General features: G+C 41.3%; 1 protein-coding gene across 2 annotated transcripts in view; it reads right to left on the reverse strand.

The window, feature by feature from the left end:
- CFAP91 (cilia and flagella associated protein 91) overlaps positions 1 to 25,985 on the reverse strand; it is a 133,431-nt gene that overhangs the window by 35,306 nt on the left and 72,140 nt on the right. The window contains exons 12-15 of one of the 2 annotated variants that reach the window (XM_063128829.1): positions 15,669 to 15,740; positions 5,987 to 6,133; positions 5,637 to 5,858; positions 581 to 729 (exon numbers count right to left, since the gene is read on the reverse strand). In XM_063128829.1, coding sequence (XP_062984899.1) covers positions 581 to 729; positions 5,637 to 5,858; positions 5,987 to 6,133; positions 15,669 to 15,740 — 590 coding nt within the window. Of the gene's footprint in view, positions 1 to 580; positions 730 to 5,632; positions 5,859 to 5,986; positions 6,134 to 15,668; positions 15,741 to 25,985 lie in introns of those variants that run through there. The other variant, XM_063128828.1, reaches the window with a different exon arrangement.

The raw sequence follows: 25,985 nt of genomic DNA on the forward strand, positions 1-25,985 counted from the left end.
TCTGAAAAGTTTGCAAAATGGTGAAGGAAGTTTGTGTCCTGCACTCATCCCAGAGTGCAGGACACGGAATAACGGGCTCAAGTTACAGGAAGCCAGATTCTGGCTGGACACCAGGAAAAACTTCCTGACTGTTAGAGCAGTACAACAATGGAACCAGTTACCTAGGGAGGTTGTGGGCTCTCCCACACTAGAGGCCTTCAAGAAGCAGCTGGACAGCCATCTGTCAGGGATGCTTTAGGGTGGATTCCTACACTGAGCAGGGGGTTGGACTTGATGGCCTTGTAGGCCCCTTCCAACTCTACTATTATATGATTCTATGGGGTGAGAGAGGTGGAGGTGTCCAATCCATCTTTGACATTCAGCTGCTTTCTTGGTTAGCTGGACCCTTCAAATCCATGTTTAAACTTCAATACATCTGTGTCATGATGTTTCTTTATTTCAAAGGAATAGCTGTATCAGTCTGTTGTAACAAAACTTCTGTGAACTAGAAGAGCCCAATTGAGAAAGTAGGCTCTATGAAAGCTTATCCCACAATAAATAGATTAGGCTTTAAGGTGCCACAAGTCTTGAGAACCCATACCGCATTTCCATTTCATAAGCAACATTATTGACTTGCACGGCCACTCTCTGAATTTCCTCTCTTGTTTGTTCTTCAGCTGCAGTCTCCATGCTGCTCAAGATGACATCTTCTAGATAAGAATCAACTGTACTCTGGTGCACCTTAACGACCTGGGGGGAAAACAAGCACAGAATATTTTTCTTCATAACAATTCACGTGAGCTTTTTCTCCTGCAGTAAAGGTAGTTCTATAAGCAATTTATACCATGAGTGCTTTTATACTAGCCTTCTGCTTATAGTAGTAGAGGAAGCTGCCCCAGCTGGACTAGAAGGTACAAAAGGAAGGAAGCTCTCAGAGAGAGAGAGAGAGAGAGAGAGAGAGAGAGAGAGAGAGAGAGAGAGAGAGAGAGAACAGGGAGAGCAAACAGGAGTTTGTATAGGGAAGTGTACTGGAAGAGGAGACCAAGGCAAAGAGGAGAGGGGCTTCGAGTAAATACAGGAAGTTGCCTATTTAAAGCCACTGTGTTCTCATCATGTATTCCTGAGAGCTGTGATTAAAGGGACATGTCCTGAGAGCTGCTGCTGGGCCTGACGGGGCCTGGCCCGATTGCTCTCAGCAGTTGAGTGGGCAGGCAGTTTCATTCTGTTTCCTGACTCCTAGCTGATCAGAGAAGAGAAGAGGAAGCTGCACCAGGAGGACTAGAAGGTACATAAGGAAGCCAGATCCCAGAGAGAGAGAGCGATCAGAATGAGTGAACAGGGAGAGAATACAGGAGTTTGGCAGGGGGAGTTTGGCAGGGGAGGTAAAGGGGGAAGACCCTAACAAAAATTGTTCTTGTAAGACACATCCATATAGTACGGGACTCTGTTGTTAACCTTCAGGGAGGACAGTACAGTCAGAAAGGCCTACAGACTGAAAGGATTATCCAGTGGTGCTGACACGCAAGGTGTATGCAATGTTTATTTTCCTGCCTGAGATCAACATGGTGTACACATGCAACAACAAGTGCAAGCTGGGTGAACTATTAGAAGAAAAAGTTAGTGTACTTAAGTGATGAGTGTCCACCCTCCAAGGAATAAGAGAAGGCAGGGTTCTTAGACAGAATGGTGGAACTTCAACAGCAGAGAGAAGCACAAGAGACAGAAGAGCAACAGCAAGTTGAAGCAGTAGTAGGGAATGATGAGGTGAGGAAAGCCAATGAAGAGGAAATTTCCTGGAACGGGGTGACAGAAGCCGAAGAACTAGAAGACATTCTGCACCAGTAGAACCACTAGAGTTATTTAACTGCTTTCAGGTACTGGAAAGCAGGAGGACAGTCTGCAGAGGAAGAATTACAGGGGAGCCCATGTAGCAGTGAACAAGAGGCTGAACGTCAGTTGACCAGAGGCAACAATACCAAGGCTTACAACAACAACAAGAGAAGAGTAGTCATGGGAGACTCCCTGCTGCGTCGAATTGAAACTCAAGTATGTTGCGAAGACCCATAGACTCGCCAGGTATGCTGTCTTCCTGGAGACGTGACTGAAGGGTTGCCAAAGCTCATAAAGCCAACTGACACATATTTTTCTTCACATCCATGCGAGAACAAATGATACTGCCAAGCAGAGCTATGATGAAATCATGTCAGACTTTGAAGCTTTGGGAAGGAAACTCAAGAACTTTGGCAGCCAGATAGTTTTCTCATCCATCCTCCCAGTTCTTGGAAAAGGAATAGAAAGGGAAAGAAAAATACTCTGGATGAACAACTGGTGACAAAGGTGTTGCTGACGTGAGAGATTCAGATTCTGGAACCATGGGCTACTCAACTTGGAAGATGGACTGCTGACAAGGGATGGGTAGCACCTCACAAGGGCTGGGAAGAATGTTTTTGGCCACAGCACGAAGAACTTCATTAGGAGGGCTTTAAACTGAATCCTATGGGGGAGGGAGATGTAAACTTGAAGGAAACAATGGATGAAGGCTTATGCACCTTAACAGAGAGAACAGCTCTAATAATGCCCCCAAATAGTCCTCACAATAATGTGGGAAAGAAGCCAGACCATAAAGCACATGCACTTCAATGTCTATATATTAATGCCCAGAGTATGGGAAACAAACAGAATGAACTTGAACTCTTAATAAATGAAGGCAAATACAACTTGATAGGCATAACTGAAACTTAGTGGGATGACTCCCTTGAGTGAAATACAGCAATTGAAAGGTATAATTTATTCAAAAAGAACAGAAGAAATAGAAAGGGAGGTGGAGTCACACTATATGTTAAAAATACTTATCCCTGCACAAATGGTAATTCCATTGAGAACATGTGGATTAAAATAAATGGGACAAGGAATAAAAGGAGCATGATAGTCGGAGTCTATTACCGACCACCCAATCAAAGAGAAGACGAGGATGAAACTTTTGAAAAGCAAATTGCCAGTGTTTCAAAGAAATGAAATGTAGTAGTGATGGGGGACTTTAATTACCCTGATATCTGTTGGGAGACAAATTCTGCCAAAAGTGGCCCTTCCAAGAAATTCCTGACATGTGTGGCTGATAACTTTCTACAGAAAGTGGAGGAAGAAATTAGAGGATCGGCTATCCTTGACTTAATACTGACTAATAGGGATGGAAACAAAAGCTGAGTGTAGCCATACGCATACTCTGGATTTCAGGAAAGGCGATTTTAATAAACTGAAAACTATGATAAGTAATGTCCCATGGCAAGTGGTCTTAATGAGAAAAGGAGTCCATTATGGGTGGGAGTTTTTGAAAAGGGAAATTTTAAAGGCACAATTACAAACAATTCCAACTAGGAAAAAAGAAGACAACAGAAGAAACCAATGTTGCTTCACAAAAAGCTTAGAGATGACCTGAAAACCAAAAAGGACACATATAGGAAGTAGAAGGAAGGCCAGGCTACAAAAGAAGAGTACAGACAAGTGGCGCAGAAGTGCCGAAATGGTGTCAGGAAGGCTAAAGCTCAGAATGAGCTGAGATTAGCGAGGGATGCTAAAAGCAATAAAAAGGCTTTCTTCAGATATGTTAGTAAAAGACAGAGGAAAGAAATGGTGGTTCAACTGCTTAATGAGTATGGCAAATTGATAACAGATGACAAAGAAAAGGCTGAAGTGCTCAATTCCTACTTTGGCTCAGACTTCTTCCAAAAGTGGGTTTTTGCTCCCTGGCAAAAGTGAAGTGATCTTGATAGGATGGAGCAATACTACAAGCGAGAAGGATTTTGGAATTGTTATAGATCACAAGCTGAATATGAGCCAATGGTGTGATGTGGCTGCAAAAAATACATGCTATTTTGGGATGCCGTTATGTCCAGTTGTGGGCACCACACTTCAAGAACAATGCAGACAAGCTGGAGGGGGTTCAGCTCCAGGATGGACGCAAAGTCTTGTGAGAAGAGACTGAAAGAACTGGGCATGTTTAGCCTTGAGAATAAAAGACAGAGAGGAGACATGATAGCACTCTTCAAATACTTGAAAGATTGTCACACAGAGGAGGGCCAGGATCTCTTCTCAATCATCCCAGAACACAGAATAATGAGCTCGAGTTACAGGAAGCCAGATTCCGGCTGGACATCAGGAAAAACTTTCTGACTGTTAGAGCAGTACAACAATGGAACCAATTACCTATGGAGTTCATGGGCTCTCCCACCCTAGAGGCCTTCAAGAGGCAGCTGGACAGCCATCTGTCAGGTATGCTTTAAGGTAGATTCCTGCTTTGAGCAGGGAGTTGGACTCGATGGCCTTATAGGGCCCTTCCAACTCTACTATGCTATGAGTCTGTGATTTATTCACTCACTTTTTATGCCACATATGGATGCTATTGTTTCCATATTGTAGGCCCACACTATTTTCTGTGTTCCCCTCATTATTTTTTCCCCAGACCTGATTTGGAGTGATATTAAAAAAATGCAATACAATCCATGGTGGATTAACATTTTTTAAAAATATGAAAAAAGAAAAAAAAAACCAGTAGTTAAGGAGCCCTATGAAAAAGAAAACTAACACTGGGCATTTCAAAGAGAGGCTATTCAAGAGCAAATTATTCACTAACCCTCCAGCTAGAATCAAGAGGTTGCAACAAAATAAGCTGAATCTGAAAACAGTACACTTTTATTTGAAAGACCCATGGATCTTGCTGAATAGAACTTACTTGTGAAGATTGGCCTGATCACATGCTAATCACATGCTGGTTGTGAGCTGGCTGGAGTTGCATAGTTACCTTTGTTTCTTGTGCTCTCTGAATCTAGCAAGGATAACACAAGAAGGGCAACAATGGCTGATCTGATTATCAAGCCACCCAGAAACCATAGGCTGTTGTAGGGTTGTGACTTTTTATCCACCCAAGCAAGCCACCTTCACCAGGTTCAGATAACACAAGAAGCTGCACCAGCGAGGATAACTAGCAAATCTGGTTGGCACGCAATTGGCATGCACAGGGTGGTTAACATGAAATGATGTCAACTGGACCATTATAGAAAGATCTTGGCCATGATGAAGGGCATTAAATATAGCATTAAATATAGCATATTTAATGCTATATTTAATATAGCATTAAATATAATGCTATATTAAATGTTGATTGCAACCAAGATTTCAAGACCACTTCAGCAGCACTCCTGTGTGAAAGGGCTCTTGTGTGGAGGGAATTCACGCAATTCCACCTATCATTGTGCCAAGCTAAGAGCTCATTTTTTAAATTTGTGTAGCTCACTGTAGGTTTAGTTTAGCAAAAGCATTTTGTGTGTGAAGCAAATGACCAATTATCAGTTGCATGTGGTAATTTCTAGCTAACTGACAGGGTTTGAGTTTACTCAAAAGTATGGAAAGGGTACGCTGTGCCTAAGAAAACCCCTAAGAAAATCTGGATGTAAAGTAAAAAAACAACCACCAGTTTTTTTACTGTGAGGCGTACCCAGCCCCATAGGATTTTGGCTCCCTCCCTTCACCCTCCCTCATAGAAACATGTCCTTTACAAATCGCACAGATAGCTCATTTTACTGTGAAAATATCAGGGCAAAATTGTTCCACGACCAGGACTGGGTCCATTGGAGCTCCATGACTCCCTCCCCCCCACGTGCCTGCTTAAAGATCTCATCTTCTTCGCGCCTGCGCCTCTCTTCCACCTGGCGGTGTCCACTCTCCTCGGCTTCCCGCATCCAGCGTTGCCTTTCAGCTAACATAGCAAAAGCATGGATCCGCCGCTCTTCCTGTAGCCTGATTAGCTCTTTGGACAGGAAATCCAACATGTTTGCCAGGGCTCTCCCTTCTACCCGAGCCAAATGCTTTTCCATGAGAGACAGCTAATAGTAATGCAAGAATACGCTATTATTATTTTGTTTATAATTAAAAAAACCCCACACATTTCAAACTGTCTATGCCAGTCTTTAAATGAGGCATGGGGGAATTCCCTCAACGTTTAGAGGCAAACCTTGTGTTCATGCAAATCCCGCTGCCGCTGCAATGCCAAAGTCACTTGCTTCTCAGCCTTCTTCAAAAGTTGCCCATCCTCTTGGAGCGCATGAGTGGTGCGCAACTCCTGGATCAGTTCCAATCGCTTTTCCTTTCCTTCAAACATCTGTTTTAAAAGGTTAAAAAAGCATAGGTAAATAAATGGAGATAAAACACAATTTGTCACCTTCTACAAACATCATTGTTACCCCCTTTTTAAAAAAAGAAAGAAAAGAAAAGTGTTTTAAATATATATAGGGGTCTAGATGCCAAGCTCTTAAATAAGGGTGGGGGGAAACAACTTCAAGTTTAACCTAATGAGCTGGCAGTGACTGAACAAGAAAGAGATCTTGGGATTGAATGAAAATGGGGGGGGGATCTACACTACTGCTTTAAAGAGCTTTATAATAATTTTGAGAACTGTTTGGGCCCAGGACACACTGCATATACAGTTTTCAAAACGTTTTCAAAGTGCTTTAAGCCTTTTAAAAGCAGTAGTGTAGATCCCCCACTAGTGTGCGGCCACTTTAAAGGCAAACTTCATGTTAGGCATTCCATACTATATGGGTGTGTGTTACAAGAACACAATTTTTTGTTAGGAGCCTCCCCCTTGACCTCCTCTTACAAACTCCCCCTGACAAACTCCTGTTTGCTCTCCGTGTTCACTCACTCTGATTGCTCTCTCTCTGGGAGCTCACTTCCTTATATACCTTCTAGACCAGCTGGGGCAGCTTCCTCTTCTCTGCTCTGCTAGGAGTCAGGAAACAGAATGAAACTCCCCGCCCATTCAGCTGCTGAGAGCAATCAGGCCACACCCCTTCAGGCCCAGCAGCAGCTTCAATCACAGCTCTCAGGAGCACATGGCGAGTACATGGCAAGCATATGGTGACTTCGAATAGGCAGGAAATAAACAAAGAACCATCATATGAATGGCTTAGGAAGGGTGAGCTATTACCTGGAACAGAAAGATACCTAATAGCCATACAGGATCAAGTCATAGCAAAAAAGAACTACCAAAAATATACAATAAAAGATAATAGTGTAACAAAAGATTCATGTAGGAGATGTCATCAATTCCAAGAGACAACAGACTATGTAACAGGGGGATGTAAAATTCTGGCAGGAATGGACTATATGGAGAGACAGAATACAGCTGCAAAAATAATTCACCAATACCTGGCCATCAAATTCAACCTCATCAAACAACCTATACCACGCTATACGTACTCACCCAAAATAATATTGGAAAATGCAGATGATAAAATATACTGGGACAGAACAATTCATATGTACAGGAATTGCAATTGACCAGACATAACAGTAATAGACAGTCCAGTTCTACGATTTGGTTTATTTCCCCACCTTTATCCACAAACACAGACCTGCCTCTTGCCAAAGGGTTATTATTATTTATTATTATTATTATTATCATTTATTTATATAGCACCATCAATGTACATGGTGCTGTACAGATTACACAGTAAATAGCAAGACCCTGCCGCATAGGCTTACAAGCTAATAAAGTTGTAGTAAACAATAAGGAGGGAAAGAGAATGCAGACAGGCACAGGGAAGTGTAAACAGGCACTGGGTAGGGTGAAGCTAAACAGTATAGAGTCAGAACAAACTCAATATTTTAAAGCTATAGGGAACAGAAAGGTTTTTAGCTGAGTTTTGAAAGCTGTGATTGAGTTTGTAGTTCTCAAGTGTTCTGGAAGAGCGTTCCAGACGTAAGGGGCAGCAGAAGAAAAAGGACGAAGCTGAGTAAGGGAAGTAGAGGTCCTTGGGCAGGCGAGAAGCATGGCATCAGAGGAGCGGAGCGCACGAGCGGGGCAATAGTGTGAGATGAGAGAGGAGAGATAGGCAGGAGCTAGGCCGTGAAAAGCTTTGAAGGTCAACAGGAGAAGTTTGTATTGGATTCTGGAGTGAATTGGAAGCCAATGAAGAGATTTCAAAAGTGGAGTGACATGGTCAGAGCGGCGGGCCAAGAAGATGATCTTAGCGGCAGAGTGGTGGACAGAGACCAGCGGACTGATGTGAGACGAAGGAAGGCCAGAGAGAAGAAGGTTGCAGTAGTCTAACCGAGAGGTAACCAGTGCGTGAACGAGAGTCTTGGCAGAAGAGACAGACAAAAATGGTCAGAACCTGGCAATATTATACAGGAAGAAACGACAGGATTTAGCTACTGCCTCGATATGAGGAATAAAGGAGAGCGAGGAATCAAATATAAACCCAAGACTACGAGCTTCCTTGACCGGAGTAAGCGTGACATCGTTGACAGTAAGAGAGAATGAGAGGAGAGGGGAAGGTTTAGGAGGAAAAACAAGCAGTTCGGTTTTTGCCATATTAAGTTTCAAACAACGATGAAGCAGCCAGGCTGAGATATCAGAAAGGCATGCCGAGATACGATCATGAACATCAGGAGAAAGTTCCGGAGATGAGAGATATAGTTGTGTATCATTGGCATACAGGTGATATTGGAGGCCATGAGATTGAATAAGCTTACCCAAGGGCAGCATGTATAAAGAAAACAACAACGGGCCAAGCACCGAGCCTTGCGGTACCCCTACTGAAAGGGGAAAAGAGGAGGACGAGGAGCCGTTAGCCGACACGCTGAAAGAGCGACCCTCTAGATAGGAGGTGAACCAGTTGTAGACAGAGCCACAGAGTCCAAGGTCATGGAGGGAATCTAAGAGAAGATCGTGATCAACCGTGTCAAAGGCTGCAGTTAGATCAAGGAGAATAAGAACAGAATAATGGCCTTTAGACTTGGCAGTAAGAAGATCATTGGTGATCTTGGTAAGGGCTGTTTCAGTGGAATGCAAAGGACGGAATCCAGATTGAAAGGGATCCAGAGCAGAGTTACTAGAGAGAAAGTCAAGACAACGAGAGTAGACCACACGTTCCAGGATCTTTGAGACAAGAGGCAACAGAGAGACAGGTCGGTAGTTAGACAGAGATAGTCAAGAGTGGGTTTTTTGAGAATGGGAGAGACTGTAGCATGTTTAAAAGCAGAAGGAAATGAACCAGAGGACAGAGAAGAATTAATGATGTGGCGCAAGGACGGGAGGATAGCGGGGATAAGATTAATAAAGACTCGAGAGGGAATCGGATCACGGAACAAGTGGAAGGCTTTGACGAGCGCAGTATTTTAGACAGTTCATCAGCTGAGACCGAAGGGAACGCCGAGAGAGTTGCAGGAGGAACTGACAGGTGAGGAACAGGAGCTGGAAGCGGAGCAGAGCTGGCCAGATCGGAGCGAATAGTTTGGATTTTAGCATTGAAGAAAGAGGCAAAGTCATTGGCAGACAGAGAGGCGGGGAGAGATGGTGGATTAGGCTTCAGAAGAGAATTGAAGGACGTGAAGAGCCGCTGAGGGTGCCTAGCATTTGACTGGATCAACGTTGAGTAGTGCTGCTGTTTGGCCAGTGAAATGGCAGAAGAGAAAGAGGAGAGAACAAATTTGTAATGGACGAAGTCCACCCAGTCCCTGGTCTTACGCCACAGGCGTTCTGCTGCCCGGGAACAGGAGCGAAGGTAGCGGAGGAAAGAGGTGAGCCACGGTTGGGGTTGAGAGGGGCGAACTATCCGAGTTTTTTGTAGTTGCAATTTGGTTTGTTGATTTCAGGTCAGAGTGGCCTAATTCTTCTGGATTAAGAAACTTTATTTGCAGCCATTCAACAGTGGTTATGGGAACGTTTGAAGGGACAGTGCAGTTATATTCTCTGATAGAAGAGTATTCCTCGCCAATTTGATTGTCTTTATTTATGAGGGGATTTTTCTCCACATGTTCCCAATGTTTAGCTCTATGTTGGTTAGGCATTTCCCCCCTAATTCAATCCAGGTATGTGTTGGCTTTCTCTGGGGGCCAAAGATGAATAAAAGTATCTCGCAGGGATGTCATTCTGCTAATGATTTCATCCGTTGACTGATAAGGAAGGACTAAAAAAGAGTTTAAAAGTCTCATTTCATCTGAGGCAAGGGAGTCGTCGAATTCATTTGTTGAGTAGTGTATTTCTTGCTTTGCACTGGGCTCTTTTACTCTGTTGCACTGATCATAAGTATGCAGATCAAACCAGTCCATACTCCAGGAAATAAAGCCAGACTGCTCACTTGAGGGAATGGTATTAAAGGCAAAACTGAAGTACTTTGGCCACATAATGAGAAGACAGGATACCCTGGAGAAGAGGCTGATGCTAGGGAAAGTGGAAGGCAAAAGGAAGAGGGGCCGACCAAGGGCAAGATAGATGGATGATATTCTGGAGGTGACAGACTTGACCTTGGGGGAGCTAGGGGTGGCAACGGCCGACAGAAAGCTCTGGCGTGGGCTGGTCCATGAAGTCACGAAGAGTCGGAAACGACTGAACGAATAAACAACAAACTATCTTCTTGCTGATGTTTCAAATCTCTACTGGCTAGGGTCATAAATGTTTTGTTTTCAAAATATCTGCATACCTCTATGCCAATTTCCCAAAATTTGTTTGTCCCTATTCATAAAAAAGGTTCCAAGGCTGACCCAAAGAATTTTAGACCCATCAGGCTTTTGAGTATTGTATCAAAACTATATTCAAAGTATTTATTGGGAAAGTTGGAGTCTTGGGCAACTGAAAATGCTGTTATTGCTGAAGAACAATCAGGGGTTATGAAGGGTAAATCCACAATAGATCAATGTTTTGTCCTCCATCATGTGATCCAAAATTATTAACAAAATGGTAGAAAAGAGCTATTTACTGCTTTTGTGGATCTCATTTCTGCTTTTGACCTAATATACAGGGGACACCTTTGGCAAAAGTTAGCCACCACTAATATTGACAGAAGGCTGTTCTTCTTAATTCAATTGCTTTATAACAATACTTCCCTTAGGGTTAGACTTGGGGCAAATGGGCTATTATCTGATAATATCCCTACTGGTAGGGGAGTCCGACAGGGATGCCTTTTGGCTAGGGTGACCATATTTGGGAAACCAAAAAAGAGGACACCTAGTATGTGTGTGGGGAAGCAGCTTTCTGAGTCCTGCAGAAAGTATGTTATTCCCCCGCCACCTTAAAGAACCCGATTGGAGTGGAGGAAGGGAAAGGATTTCATTCTGCACCACCACCATCCACTCCAATTGGGGCCTTGTCTATAATGTCCACGAATGACCCACTTTCCCCTTTAAGACCTCAATTGGAACTCGAGGTGGGGGAATGATGTGCCTCAAGAAAGCATGTCATTCCCTCCTGCCATGCTAATGGCAGCCTTAAAGGGGAAGGTGTGTCATTCCAGGACATTATTGAAAATTATAGAAAATCCCCCCTGACACCATGGAAAGAACAAAAACCAGGACAAATCAGGGGAAATCCTGACAGTTGGTCACCCTACTTTTGGCACCATTTCTATTCAATTTTTATATAAATGATATTGTTCAAGAACTGAGAGGCTTAGAATATTTTCCCGTCTCCATTCAAGATGTCAAACTCTCAGTTCTTTTGTTTTTTTCAATACAGAATACATAACATCACATATAATACATCTAATAAAAAACACACACATACATAAGGATATACTCTATTTGAAGCGATCTTCATGTCAGACTGCGTCCATCAATTATTACTATTTAGTCAGCTCAGAATTACATAAAGATAAAAAAAGCCACAGGGAAAGAAAAAAAATCACAAATTATATATAGAATCCAGATACAAAAAAAAAAATCTTTTGCAATTCTTGTATATACTCTATCAAAAGTTTCCACTCCATTGCAAATGCAGTTATTGATTTTTCTCTTACTAACGCCATTATTTTCGCCATCTCCACCAACTCCAACACCTTGAGAAGTCATCCTTCTGTTGTTGGTACTTGGTTTTTTTTCCAGTATTGTGCATACAGTAGTCTCGCCACTGTTGTCGTATATTGAAATAACAGTCCTTTTTCTTTTAATTGTTCATCCATAAGTCCAAGCAAAAATACTTCTGGTTTCATTTTTATGTTTATCTTTAAAATGTTTTGCATTAATGAATGAATTTTAACCCAATAAGTTTTTGCTTTTTTACAAGACCACCACATGTGGTAAAAGATTCCTTCTTGTTCTTCACATTTCTAAGTCTCCCAGACAAGCCTTGTACATTTTCACTAACTTTGAAGGAGACATATACCATCTATACATCATCTTGTAAAAATTTGCCTTAAGTCTAGTACTTAATGTATATTTTAAACTTTTTGTCCACATGTTTTTCCATAATTCCACTGGGATCGTATACCCAAAATTATTTTCCCATTTTACCAAACAATCCTTCCTTCCTTCCTTCTCTGTCTCAAGGTTTAACAATAGTTTATACACCTTAGAGATAACATGTTCTTCATTAGTACATAGTGCTTCTTCAAACAATGAATTTGTTCCCTCAAATCCCCCTTCTTTTAAATCACTCTTAAACTCTCAGTTCTTTTGTATGCTGACGATATTGTTTTGATTTCTGCTACCTTAATTGGGATGCGGAGACTTTTAAGGAAGTTGAACGTCTTTTGCACAAAAGAGCAGCTAACAGTTAATCATTCTAAAACTAAAGTGGTGGTCTTTGGGAAGAAGGGAAAACCTCACAGATGGAGATTGGATAACAAACCCATTGAACAACAACGTTATTTTAAATATTTGGGTTTGGGTTTTAATTCAAAATTGTCTTGGAAGCTGCACTTACTCACAGCTAAGTTGAAATCCTCCCATTCTATTCATTCTGTATTACGGTTCTCCAGATTTCATGGGGGGAGCTTGGTTGCTCCCACAGTTGAGGTATTCCAAAAGAAGATTGTGCCACAATTATTGTATGGTGCAGAGATCTGGGGATACAGTAATGCTTTCCCCTTAGAAGTGATGCAGAACTCTTTTCTAAAATTGTTGCTGGTTTTTCCCCAAAGGAACGCCTGCCCCCCTTTTAAGGGCTGAAACAGGGCTAATATCCATTCAAACTGGGGTGCATGTTGCACTAGCCCTATAATGGCTGAAGCTGGCTAGCATGTGTGATTCCCGGCTCCCCCAAAAAATGCTACTTAGAGCAATTACAATCCTTGTCTCGAAGTTCTTGGGCAAACTCAGTCAGTATGATACTATATCGATACGGGACAAATGTGGAAGCTCTACCAAATTATTCCTCTAACAGAGTCAAACAACTTATCAAAGAAAATTTTATCTTGATTCCAAATGGCAGGACCTTAATTTACTTTCCCAAATGGCTTACTCCCCCTGGTATCCAATATACAAAACATCTTTTGGGTTGGAGCAGTACTTTATCAATCTTACGCTGGCACCACTTAGAAAAGCATTTACAGCTTTGTGCTTTCAATGTATGCCCTCCGCCTATTTAAAGGGAAGATTCAATGACACCCCTGTGGACCAAAGACTCTGCATCTGTGAGTCAGGGGAAGTGGAGGACATTTAACATTATCTGTTGCGATGCCCTTTATATAAATCCCCTAGACTAAAATTTCTTGACTATATTCTTCGCTACCTTTCTAACCATCCTTCCCTTGAGCAAATTTGTATCCTGCTGGCTGGCAATAATGCATTTATTGCTGCTCAGGTTGCAAAATTTGCCCTGGCTGCAAGTAACCTGAGAGCTAGGCATCAAGACCATTTGCAAGTATTGTAATGGGGAGTTGGAGAGTTTGCCCTTTTTAAATGTGTTGTTCTAGTTCCCCACTGTGGAGCTCTTAATTTATGTAAATGTGATTGCGTATTTTTATATTCTTGTATTTTTGTTTATCTTTTTATTTTATTTTAAATTATCTACATTTATTCCACTTTTAACTTGTATTTTATTTTTCTAACTATGTTAAATAGTGATGGCTTATCACTTTTAGCAATAAATATTTCATTAATTCAACAATAATAGACAAAAAAACACATACACCTCATTGACCTAACAATACCTAATGACAAAAATGTTGTAGAAGGAAGAGGAAAAGAAAGAAAAATATACACCACTGGCTATGGAAGTTAAAGAACTATGGCAACAGTAAAAGGTCACTATTATTCTGTTAGTCACATCAGTAAATGGTGAGAAAGCAAGGCCACAAGCCTTGATAGACATACTCTGTATGTAGGCCTCTCTGTGTAGTTTGGTTCTTACAAGTGAACTGCATGATGGGATTGGAATGATGTATGTGCGTGAATGTGCTGTAATGTTGAAACTGCTTAATTGGAAGGAAATGCTTAATTGGAATTTTTAACTATCAAGACTGTTTGATATAGAATAAGACAAATAAACTAGCTTAATAAAGAGTGCTGGCTATCCAGGTCAATCTGACATTGCTAGAAGAATTATGGACCATCTGTTGATAAGGCATAATGAAGAAGTTTTCTTTGATCTGTCTTTGTTTTGCTTTACAATTTTGCCAACTATTTTTTTAAATCACTGTACCTAGAGGCTGGAGTGCAGAACAGAACCAAAAACAAAGCAGACAATGCGCCTTGCTAGACCCGGTTGAAAATCCGGGGGAGAGGAGGGGAGACCTCGCGTTATGACTAACGCGAGATCTCGCCCTTATGTACACGTGAGCCACAACGAGCTCTGGAGGAGAGCTGTTGCGCCCGCCATTTTTTTATTTTTAAAGCAGCAGGATGCAGAAAAGGTAAGTAGGGTCCTTCCCCCGCCTGCCCCCCCGGCCCCGTTCTCCTTCCCCTGCCCACCCCCCGGCCTCATTCTCCTTCCCCCGCCCGCCCCCTGACCCCGTTCTCCTTCCCCCCGCCTGCCCCATCCATGATCTCTGATCTCCTGCCTGATGTCCCCCCGCCTGCAAATCCTCCCGATGTCCCCTGGGCCACGATTCCCCCCGATCTCCCTGGCCTCTGTTTCCCACCCCCCCATGTCCCCAGCCTCCGTTTCCCACCACCCCCATGTCCCCAGCTTCCGTTTCCTGCTCCCCATGTCCCCAGCCTGAGTTGGCCTCTGCCGCCAAGTCCCCGGCCTGTGATGCCCGGCCGGGGGACATGGCGCTGGGCATCACAGGCCAGGGACTCGGCAGAGGCCAACACAGGCCAGGGACATGGGGGGGCAGGAAACGGAGTCTGGGGACATGGGGGGTGGGATCGCTGTGGCCCATCCGCCGCTTTTCCTGGCTACTCCCACGTAAGTGTGGTAGCTGGGAAAAGCGGTGGACCAGTCCACACGCCCGTGATCCCGACCTCAGCCCAACCTGAGGCTGGGACCATGAAAAGAACCGCGCTACAAGCGGTTCTGGTTAGCGCGGTGCCAGGGCGGCTCGAGCCCTGGCTGACGCCAGGATCCCCTGTGCATCATCTGGACGCACAGGGACGAGCACGAGCCGCACACCGCGCTAACCCGTGGTCTAGCAACGGCCAAACAGCTCTCAAACATGGTTTGCCTGTTGTGTATTTGGAAACTCAAATCCAAGTATGGGTTGTGAACTCCAGTAAGCATATAATATGGTTTACTGTGATGTCTGAACTGAACCTAAAAATTCTAATATTGGTCTCCTCTGTTAAGCCTTAATAAGAGTTTAAAAGGACATGCCACATATAGGTTTGAGCCTAGAATTAATTCTTTCACTGCTAAGACAAACTATGTGTAATGTGTGTAATTGTGAGAGGGAAGCTGACCACCAACTAGGCACAGATAGAACCTGCCACTAGATTACAGGATGCTATTATATAGACAAAAAGACAGAGTATACCATGTTCTGGATAGCTCTGCCTCGAATTAACTTCTGCAATGTAATCACAGCTAGTTCTCTCTCTTCGTCTATCTGTAAAAGACAACAAAAGAATATATCATAGTTAATTGACTTTTTGGAGGAAGGAACTCAAGAAAAGTCACAATTCAAACATTTAGATATTGCCTAGTTACCTAAGAGTTGAGCTCACATTTAACATATTGATGTCAATCCCTGTATATCAGCCTAGCTGTGTCAGGAACCTATGAGTAAATACATTGGAGACAACTTAAGGAATGAACGTTCTTTTCTAGTTTCTTAATGGTGAGATTTTTAAAATAAAATTAGAATTAAAATGATCCAAGAAATACTTTAAAGTTTATTTAGAAAAAATGTAACTGCCTTTCAATCAAATATTCCTAAATATTAAGTTAAATATCTCTGCAATAATATAATCAAGAAAATAACAATTAAACCAATAAAATCAATTATAAAAGAAATAAAGTAACACTTTCAGACAACTGTGGCAATGAGAAAGCAAAAGCTCATCAACTTTAATTCAAAGCAAAAACGTTAATACTGGAAAACTGGGTAGATAAAGCATATGAGGCAAGTCTCTCTGCAGATATTTACAGATATCGGGGACATTCTCACATTCCAAAGCCCCCTGATGTTTCCAATAGGTTTGAAGTCAGTAGTGTGCTTTGATGATCAGGATACAACACTGATTGTCTAATTTGGGTCTACAGCCCAGAGAGACAAGTCACCTAGAAATAAGCCAAGGGAAAGTAGGCACACAGAAAGAAGGGATATGAAAATAGAAAAGTTATGGGAACTCTGGGGGAAGTGACCACATCATACTTAACTTTTTAATTTTAAAGGAAACAAAAGCTGAGAGTAGCCATACGCGTACTCTGGATTTTAGGAAAGCCGATTTTAATAAACTCAGAACTATGATAAGTAATGTCCCATGGCAAGTGGCCCTAATGAGAAAAGGAGCCTAAGGTGAGTGGGAGTTTTTAAAAAAGGAAATTTTAAAGGCATAACTACAAACAATTCCAACTAGGAAAAAAGACAGAAGACAACATGAGAAACCAATACTTCAAAGGTTGTCATACAGAGGAGGACCAGATCTCTTCTCGATCATCCCAGAGTGCAGGACATGGAGTAACGGACTCAAATTACAGGAAGTCAGATTCCGGCTGGACATCAGGAAAATCTTTCTGCCTGTTAGAGCGCTACGACAGTGGAACCAATTACCTAGGGAAGTTGTGGGCTCTCCCACCCTAGAGGCCTTCAAGAGGCAGCTGGACAGCCACCTGTCAGGTATGCTTTAAGGTGGCTTCCTGCATTGAGCAGAGGGTTGGTCTCTGCCTTATAGGCCCCTTCCAACTCTACTTTCTATGATTCTGTGAAATGGTTGTTTGGGAACCAGAAAGCAGTTTGTGAGCAATGGAAAGATTAGACATTTAGTTTTTAAAAACAAATTTATTTGATAGTCTGTATAAAACTCTGGATGGATAATATTTTCAGCTCATACTATAGCCAGAGTAGTAATAGATACTACTACATTAGATATAAACCTATTAAATTTCTATGAAAAAAAGCAAACGAATTGCAGTCAATAATAATTTTATTTATTTATAGGGTTTGTATCTTGCTCCAGAGTGAAAAAAGTCTCCTGAAGTGGCTTAAAATCAACGTCCCTACCCGCAACTTACAATATAAAAAGGCATGCCACACGAGGGAAATGGGATGGAGAGGGAAGAGGGGGGAAAAATAAGTAGACTTTTAGCAGGGCTGGTGGAATGGCCTGCTTATTCTTCCCCCAAGATGGGGCATCCAATTGAATTTTTCTTTGCCTTCTCCTCCCTCCCTTGCTCCATCTTCTTTCCCTCAGGGCTGCTGATGCCTGAGAGGGTCAGGGACAGTCCAATCAGCAGGCCCTGATTTTCCCTATGACTGTTCTCCTTCTTCTTGTCCATAAGGCAGATGATGTCAGTTACCCCTGTGGTGGTGGTGGGCAGTCGAAATGGAGCACACCATGATGCCTGCTACCCCTATGCCTGCCCTATGCCTCATTCCACCTTCTTTAAAGTATACATTAACTTTAACTCCCAATTAAATTGATAGACAAGTTTCTTTTTATTAAGAACCGCCCAGAGAGCTCTGGCTATTGGGCGGTATAGAAATATAATAAATAAATAAAATAAATAAATACAGTAAACTTTTTTCCAACCAAAAATTTTAACAAAAGTACTTTCTTTTCAAGCTTTACCTTTTATCCCTCTACCCTGTTCCCTCCCCCACCCCTGCCCGTCTCACATAGATTTCCCCTATTTTTCTTTATCTCTTCCAGTATATATACCCACTTCTTTTTCAGGAGTCCCAGAGAGTCCTATAAGCTTCTGCCAAAGTTGTTCTATTCTTTCTTTCTTCATATATTCTATATATTTTTGCCATTATATGTATAATATATATGTATTTTCTATTATACAGAATGCAGAATATTCTGTATTTCTTCCTCCTTTAGTTCCATCAGTTCCCTTTCTATTTCCACCCATTGTACATTAGTTCCTTCCTTTATTATTGTTAATAGGTGTCTTAATTGGTATGTGTCATAATATGTTTTTAGATGTGGTATACCCCAGCCTCCTTCCTGCCCTGGTCTATACCTAAATGTTTTTGCTGTTCATGGACTTCTGCTCTTAAATATAATTTTTTCTATCCTATTTTGCCATATTTTAAGTCTTTTTATTGGAATTTCCTGCAGTAATGTCTTAAATAAATTTTGGTAGTACCATCATTTTTATAGCCATGAAGCAGTCTGAGAGTGATAGCTGTAACTTCTCCCATCTAACTATATCCTCCTTTATATCTTTCCACAATTTTCCATAATTTAATTTCCACAGGTTCTTCTGTTGTTAAGGTATCTGAATCCCCAAATATCTAAATGCTTTTGAAATTTCTATTTGTTTTTTGGGTCCTATATTTATTCACATCAGATCTGATTTCTTCATGTTTACTTTTAACCCTGCCACCTGTTGGAATTGTAATAATTCTTCTATCAATTCTTTTATTCCCTTTTCTGAGTCCTGCAGTGATAATATAATATCATCTGCATAAAAGTTTAATTTAAACTCCCTCCTCCCTACCTGTATTCCTTTAATATCCTTATTTGACCTTATTCTATCTGCAAGAAACTCTTTTACCCTTGTAAATAAAAGAGTCGATAAAGGACATCCCTGTCTTATTCCCGAGTTGTTTTATTTCCTCCGTTTCTGTTCCATTATATTGTATTTTTGCTGCTGTTTGTATATATATTGCCTCTATTATATGTTTATCTCCCAAATTGTATATTGCTGGCAAATTAATTATAAATTTTGGGTTAACCATATTGAAAGCTTTATTCAAATCAGTGTCACAATTATTGTTGGGATTGTTCTTTTTTTGCAGATGTTTATTAAAGCAAATATTTTCCGAATTGGGTCTGCAATGAATCTATTTTTTAAAAAAACATATTGATCTGAGTCTATGGATTCATTAATGACCTCTTTCAATTGTTTTGCCCATATTTTTGTAAAGATCTTATAATCTACATTCAGTAGGGATATTGGTCTATATGACTCCGGATTGTATTTACCTTGTTGGGTTTAGGTATCAGCATTCTTATAGTATGTGTCCATGTTTCTGGTAAAGAGCCCCCTTCTTGCATTTCATGAAATAATACTTTAAGTTGCGGTACCAATATGCCATTTTATCTTATAAAATTCAGAAGTATATCCATCTTGACCTGGTGATTTATTGTTTTTTAAGTCTTTGCCTCTTTTATCTTGTTTTCTTCAATCCTTGCTTCTAAATACTGTTTTTGTTCTTACTTAAATGGTGGCATTTTTGCTTTCCCTTGGTATCCCTGAATATTTTTGTTTCTATCTCTTCTCATTCATACAACTTTTTAAAATATTTTGTAAAATTTCTCCCATCTCTTTTTGATCTTATGTCTTAGTTCCATCCTTTCTATTTTGACAAAGTACCACATGACATTCTGATTAACAAACTAGCCAAAAGTGGGCTAGATGGAACAACTATTAGGTGGATTCACAATTGGCTACAGAATCGGACTCAAAGAGTACTTATCAATGGAACCTTCTCAAACTGGGGAGAGGCAACGAGTGGGGTACTGCAGAGCTCAGTCCTGGGCCCAGTGCTCTTCAACATTTTTATTAATGATTTGGACGAGGAGGTGCAGGGAACGCTGATCAAATCTGCAGATGACACAAAATTGGGTGGGATAGCTAATACCCTGGAAGACAGAAACAAACTTCAAAGTGATCTTGATAGGCTGGAGTGCTAGGCTGAAAACAACAGAATGAAATTTAATAGGGAAAAATGCCAAGTTCTACATTTAGGAAATAGAAACCAAAGGCACAGTTACAAGATGGGGGATACTTGACTCAGCAATACTACAAACGAGAAGGATCTTGGAATTGTGGTAGATTGCAAGCTGAATATGAGCCAACAGTGTGATATGGCTGCAAGAAAGGCAAATGCTATTTTGGGCTGCATTAATAGAAGTATAGCTTCCAAATCATATGAGGTACTGGTTCCTCTCTATTCGGCCCTGGTTAGGCCTCATCTAGAGTATTGCATCCAGTTCTGGGCTCCACAATTCAAGAAGGACGCAGACAAGCTGGAGCGTGTTCAGAGGAGGGCAACCAGGATGATCAGGGGTCTGGAAACAAAGCCCTATGAAGAGAGACTGAAAGAACTGGGCATGTTTAGCCTGGAGAAGAGAAGATTGAGGGGAGACATGATAGCACTCTTCAAATACTTCAAAGGTTGTCACACAGAGGACAGTTAGGATCTCTTCTCGATCCTCCCAGAGTGCAGGACATGGAATAACAGGCTCAAGTTAAAGGAAGCCAGATTCCAGCTGGACATCAGGAAAAACTTTCTGACTGTTAGAGCAGTACAATGGAATCAGTTACCTAGGGAGGTTGTGGGCTCTCCCACACTAGAGGCATTCAAGAGGCAACTGGACAAGCATCTGTCAGGGATGCTTTAGGGAGGATTCCTGCATTGAGCAGGGGGTTGGACTCGATGGCCTTGTAGGCCCCTTCCAACTCTGCTATTCTATGATTCTATGATTTAAAGCTAAGATCTTAATCCTATTTCTCTTTGATTTAACTCTATTTGCCTGCAGCTTTGAACTTTTCCCATAAATTCATAATACCCTTGCTTCACATATTTATCATCGTTTCGTTTATTTCTACTATTTCTCTTTCCTTCCTTTTTCTTTCCATTTTTCTTATTGCAATGTTTCCTGTATTTTTATACTGTTCTGTATGACTATTGATTTCTTGATCTAATTTTTCTTTCTTTTCCCTATCTTTCCTCTTTATAATACTCATTTGTTTCACACATTCTCCACTAATTGTCGCTTTCCCCACTTCCCAGTGTATATTTTGCATTGTTTGTCCTCTCTTATTTTCCTCAAAATATCTTTCTATACTTTTTTAAAAAATGTTCCTTTACCATTTCATTATTTAATAAAATGGGGTTCAGTCTCCATATGTAACCACTTTTAGTTTTCTGATCTAGTTCTCTGCTCAAATTGCCACATGATCTTAATTTGACCTATTGCCATTTTTTTGTTCTTCGTAATAAATTTTCTGTCATTAAAATTGTATCTAGTCTACTGAAACCTTTATGTATCTCCAAATAATAGGCTTTGAACACCAGGCCTGGCTGCAGCCACTCCCTGCTCAAGCCAAGCACCACCGCTTGATACGCTGGAGACAAGGGACAAAAACCACCTTCCTCCAAACTATGTGGAGAAAGGGGTTTAAATGGAGAAGGATTTCAATATATAAGATAAAACACTGTGAGTTACATGTGCTGAGGTGAATTATTGACAGAGTGGGTGTTAAATGAGCAAACTTCAGATGATAAATGCCAAACAGACACATGGGATTTTTGACGTGGTAAGTATAGTAATGTACTTTTTAGAGCTAGTGCAGAATGCAACTCACACTAGCAGAGTTTTTCAGGAAGTCCAGCGTCAAGACAAAGAAGCTGATCTCAAGATGAAAGACCACACAAGCAAAGATCAGTGGTGCTCACCTAAGTCCTTTACTGTGCAGTATCATACAGCGTGGCAGTGCAGCAGTAGCTATTTACATCAATATACACAATGACTTTTCACTCTAAACCTTCTTCTCCACACTATCCATAGTCCAGATTCTTCTTTATAGTCATTTGAGCCAACCAGTTAGTGGCATTCTTACCATGTGGTATTATTACATCAGCTTTACCACACTCTTTGTGAGTCAGCAAACCATTCCAGCTGCTCCTAATTAGTCACCTGACTTGTAGGTGCAATAATCACTTTGGCCTTGAAAATACCACCAGCTAATCTGGATTTCTCCTTGTGTGTCATAATGGCAGAAAAACCTCTAGTCACTTTTTTGGTTCACTCACCCAGAAACCTGACAACTTTTGTGGTAGTTAAAAACAAAATAATTAAAATTTACTTTAAAAGTTCACAAGCTTTGTTTCAAATAAAACCTTTAAAACCTTTTTGAAACCTTTCATCCAATCCTTTCACTCATTCACATATGCGCTTTTCTTTCTCTCACACAATCACTCTTGAGCTTTCTTTATTATCAGTATTGATTAATATACATCAACTATGTGCACACCACACTCCAAAGTCACCACTCTCTACACTGAACCTCAAATTTCCCAGAACTTAAGTACTCTAAACACAGAGAGCACTAAAGACTCTAAGAGTGCCTAAAAGTCTCCTCTCAATCCCCTCAGTCATTCCCTTATATATCACTCCTCCCCATCCCAAGACATTCTAACTCTGCCCACTCAGGCCAACATTCTAAACTCACCACAGACTTGCAAACTGCAGACATACATTTGGGAACTGACTTGTGGGGTGTAACGCCACATATTCCCCCCCCCTTTTTAAAAAAAAACCCCGAGTATGGGGCTGGTTTAATACCTGGACCTGTACATAGGTTTTGGGAAGTAAAATGGTTAAACATTTATACATAACAATTAATAGCAATAACAATATATATACATACAAACCTCTTGGAAAATCAAACAAGTTAAAAGAACCACATTTTTATTAGTCCACTTTTTGGCTCCAATTTTAAAGTCCAGGAGCATGATAATGTCCACAACAAAGTCTCACGTTATTGGTGAATTGGACGATACCTGTCGAGACAGTCCATCTGCGTTGTTCTCTTGACCTGCTACATGCTGGATCTCCATGTTGAAGTCCTGGATCCGCCACGACCACTGCTGCAAAAGTTGATTGTGGCTTTTCATGGATTGCAGCCACAACAGCGCTTGATGATCTGCTTGCCGGATGATCCACTATCTCCACACGCACGGCTTGACTTCGTCCATAGCTCAAACGATAGCTAGACACTTCTTTTGGACAGTAGAACAGTTTTTTTTCTCTCTGTCAATTTTCTGCTGGAATAGGCCATGGGATGGATCACATTGTCCACTGTCCGCATCAGCATCGCTCTAATTCTGACCTGAGGCCAGAATAAACTTTTTTTTGCTGCTTCTGGTATTCTCTCATTCACCCTATCAGTAAATGACCTAATAGGGGAATGGGTCTCAGTCTTGACTTTGTGTTTTATAATGTCTGTTCGCTCTGGTCTGGAGCTGAACAGGTGGGAATATTGGTATAAAACTCCCCAAATGGCCTCCCTCACCATTGGACAGGTGTTGCTGTCCCATTTAATGCGTTCAGTGCTACCCTCCTCTTTATTCTCCATCAGTAAATCTGGCTCATTTAGATTTTTATCAAGGGAGGTGCATGAAATTTGATACTTTGGGACAGTGTGCACATAGTAAGGTTTCAACATGCTAAAATGCACAACCTTCAATTTTTGCACACTTGGCACTGCTAGTTGATAGGTAGTGGGATCAGTCTTATCTTGAATAATGTAAGGTCCCTCCCAAACAGCCTCGAACTGATTATTCTTTTTGGGAAAGAAGACCATGACTTTAATTTTTATTCCAAAGTTCTGGGCTCTAGCCTTTTTATCATACCAAGTTTTCTGCTTGGTTTGGGCTTTAGCCAAATTTGTGTGTGCCAGTTCTATAACTTCTTTCTTGTCATTCTGAAGGCGCAGAACATAATTCACCCCAGATTCTTTCTCTTCTTCTAATTCTCCCTCCCAGCTTTCCTTCATAATACTTAGGGGACTACATACATTCCTCCCCAGCATTAGTTCAAAGGGGGAGAATTCAGTGGAGTCCTGGGGAACTTCGTGAAAATAAAAGAGAAAGTAGGGCAATTCTTGGTCCCAATCAAAGGGATAGTTTGCCACATAGGTCTTAACCATTGGCCCAATGGTATCCTTAAACTTTTCAAGTAGCCCATTTGTTTGGGGGTGGAAAGCAGTAGATCTTATATGTTTGACACTGCAACACCTCCACAAACATCTCATTTCATCAGAGAGAAAAGCTGAGCCTTGATCACTCAGAATTTTATGGAGGAAACCCCAGCAACAAAAGATTTTTAATAGGGCTTCTGCTACTGACAAGGCATCAATATTTTGAAGGGCTTCAGCATTCTGGAACCTTGCGACAAAGTCTATAATGGTCAATTGAAACATTTTTCCTATCTGTGTAGGTCTAGGGAAGGGTCCTACCAGGTCCAGTCCTATCTTTAAAAAGGGTTGGTTGGTAAGTGGTAGGGGATTTAGGGGAGCCTTGACCTTGTCCCCACTTTTCCCCACCCTCTGGCAACTCTCACAGGAGTTGCAAAACTCGGTGACTTCCCTAGAAATATTCAGCCAGTAATAATTAGCCATCAACCTTTTCCGGGTTTTACCTATCCCCATGTGGCCTGCCAAAAAGGAGTCATGAGCTAATTTCAGCAGCTGGTCCCTATATGGTTTTAGTACCACAAACTACTTTTCAGCCCCCCAACTTCCTTGTTTCTTCCTAGGCAACCACTTTCGGTATAGGAGTCCCCGATCCCAGAAAACCTGCTCTTTCTGAGTGTCACTAAAAGAGGTTTCTTGTGCTTCAGCTTTGGATCTTAAAACTTCCAAGCTGGGATCATTTCCTGTGTGTAAAGCAAATGTGGTATCAGTTTTTGCAACGATGTTTCCTGGCTCAGCAGTTCCTTCAGCTGGGTTGCTAGGCAACTGCAGAGGCATGCCTTCAGCATCTCCAGATTTGCTACAATTGTCTGACAGGCCCTCCACTGCTGCTTGTGAGCGTGTAATAATAAAAACTTTTCTACCTTCTAACCCCATGATATCAGTACCTAGGATTAGAGGTTCTTCTTGACAGGAATTAACACCCAAAATACATTTCCCTGTGACTCCCCTCCATGTAACTTCCATCTCGGCTACAGGAATTTCAATTATGGACCCTGTCACAGGTTTGATGTTAATTTTTCTGTGAGGAATAATCTCCTCACTCAGTACAAGATCTGCTCTAATTAGAGATAAACGAGCTCCAGTATCTAGAATAGCTTTATGCCTCCTTCCATTTATGAGAACATCTTCCCACAAAGATTGATCTGATTCTTTTATTTCTCCCCACACCAATGTGTAACACTGAGAACTTTGGGGATGTTCAGCATCTTTATTTATATCTACTCTCCTTACTGAGGTACTTTTCTTTTTCTCTTCTCTCAGCCTGGGACATTGTGGTCTAATATGCCCCACCAACCCACAATGATGACATGTGAGGTCTGTTTTTCCAAACAGAGGTTTGGTGGTGTTTCCCACCTTTTCCGTTGGCAACTGATTTTTATTTACTTCAGCTTCTTTTTTACCCCCATTAGGCTTATACCCTGGTTTAATATTATTTTCTTTAGTAGACTTGCTGGTCATATGATAGCCCCTATTTAAGGAAAATTGATTAGCTAAGGAAGCTGCATCTTGATAAGTCTTTGGGACTCTATCTCTCACCAGCAATCTTATATCCTGAGGGATTTGAAAAATTAATTGATCTTTAATCATCAGATCAACTAAATCTTGTTTGGTTTTCACCTCAGCGCAGGTGATCCAGTTCTCAAAATGATCCGCTAACTTGTGTCCCAACTCCACAAAAGATTTGGATGACACAGCATTAAGGCTTCTAAATTTCTTCCGGAAATACTCAGGCCTATAGTGAAATCTTTTATAAACTGCTGTTTTAAATGAGGCAAAATCTAACGCTTCCCCCACAGGAAAACTGTTATAAATTTCAGCCAGGTCTCCCTTGATCAAGTTAGGGATAAACTTCATGTAATCTTGTAGCTTTACTTCCCACATCATGACTGCCTTTTCAAAGGTATTGAAGAAA

The sequence above is a fragment of the Elgaria multicarinata genome, chromosome 6, assembly GCF_023053635.1.
Source record: "Elgaria multicarinata webbii isolate HBS135686 ecotype San Diego chromosome 6, rElgMul1.1.pri, whole genome shotgun sequence".
NCBI classification, from domain to species: Eukaryota; Metazoa; Chordata; class Lepidosauria; order Squamata; family Anguidae; genus Elgaria; species Elgaria multicarinata.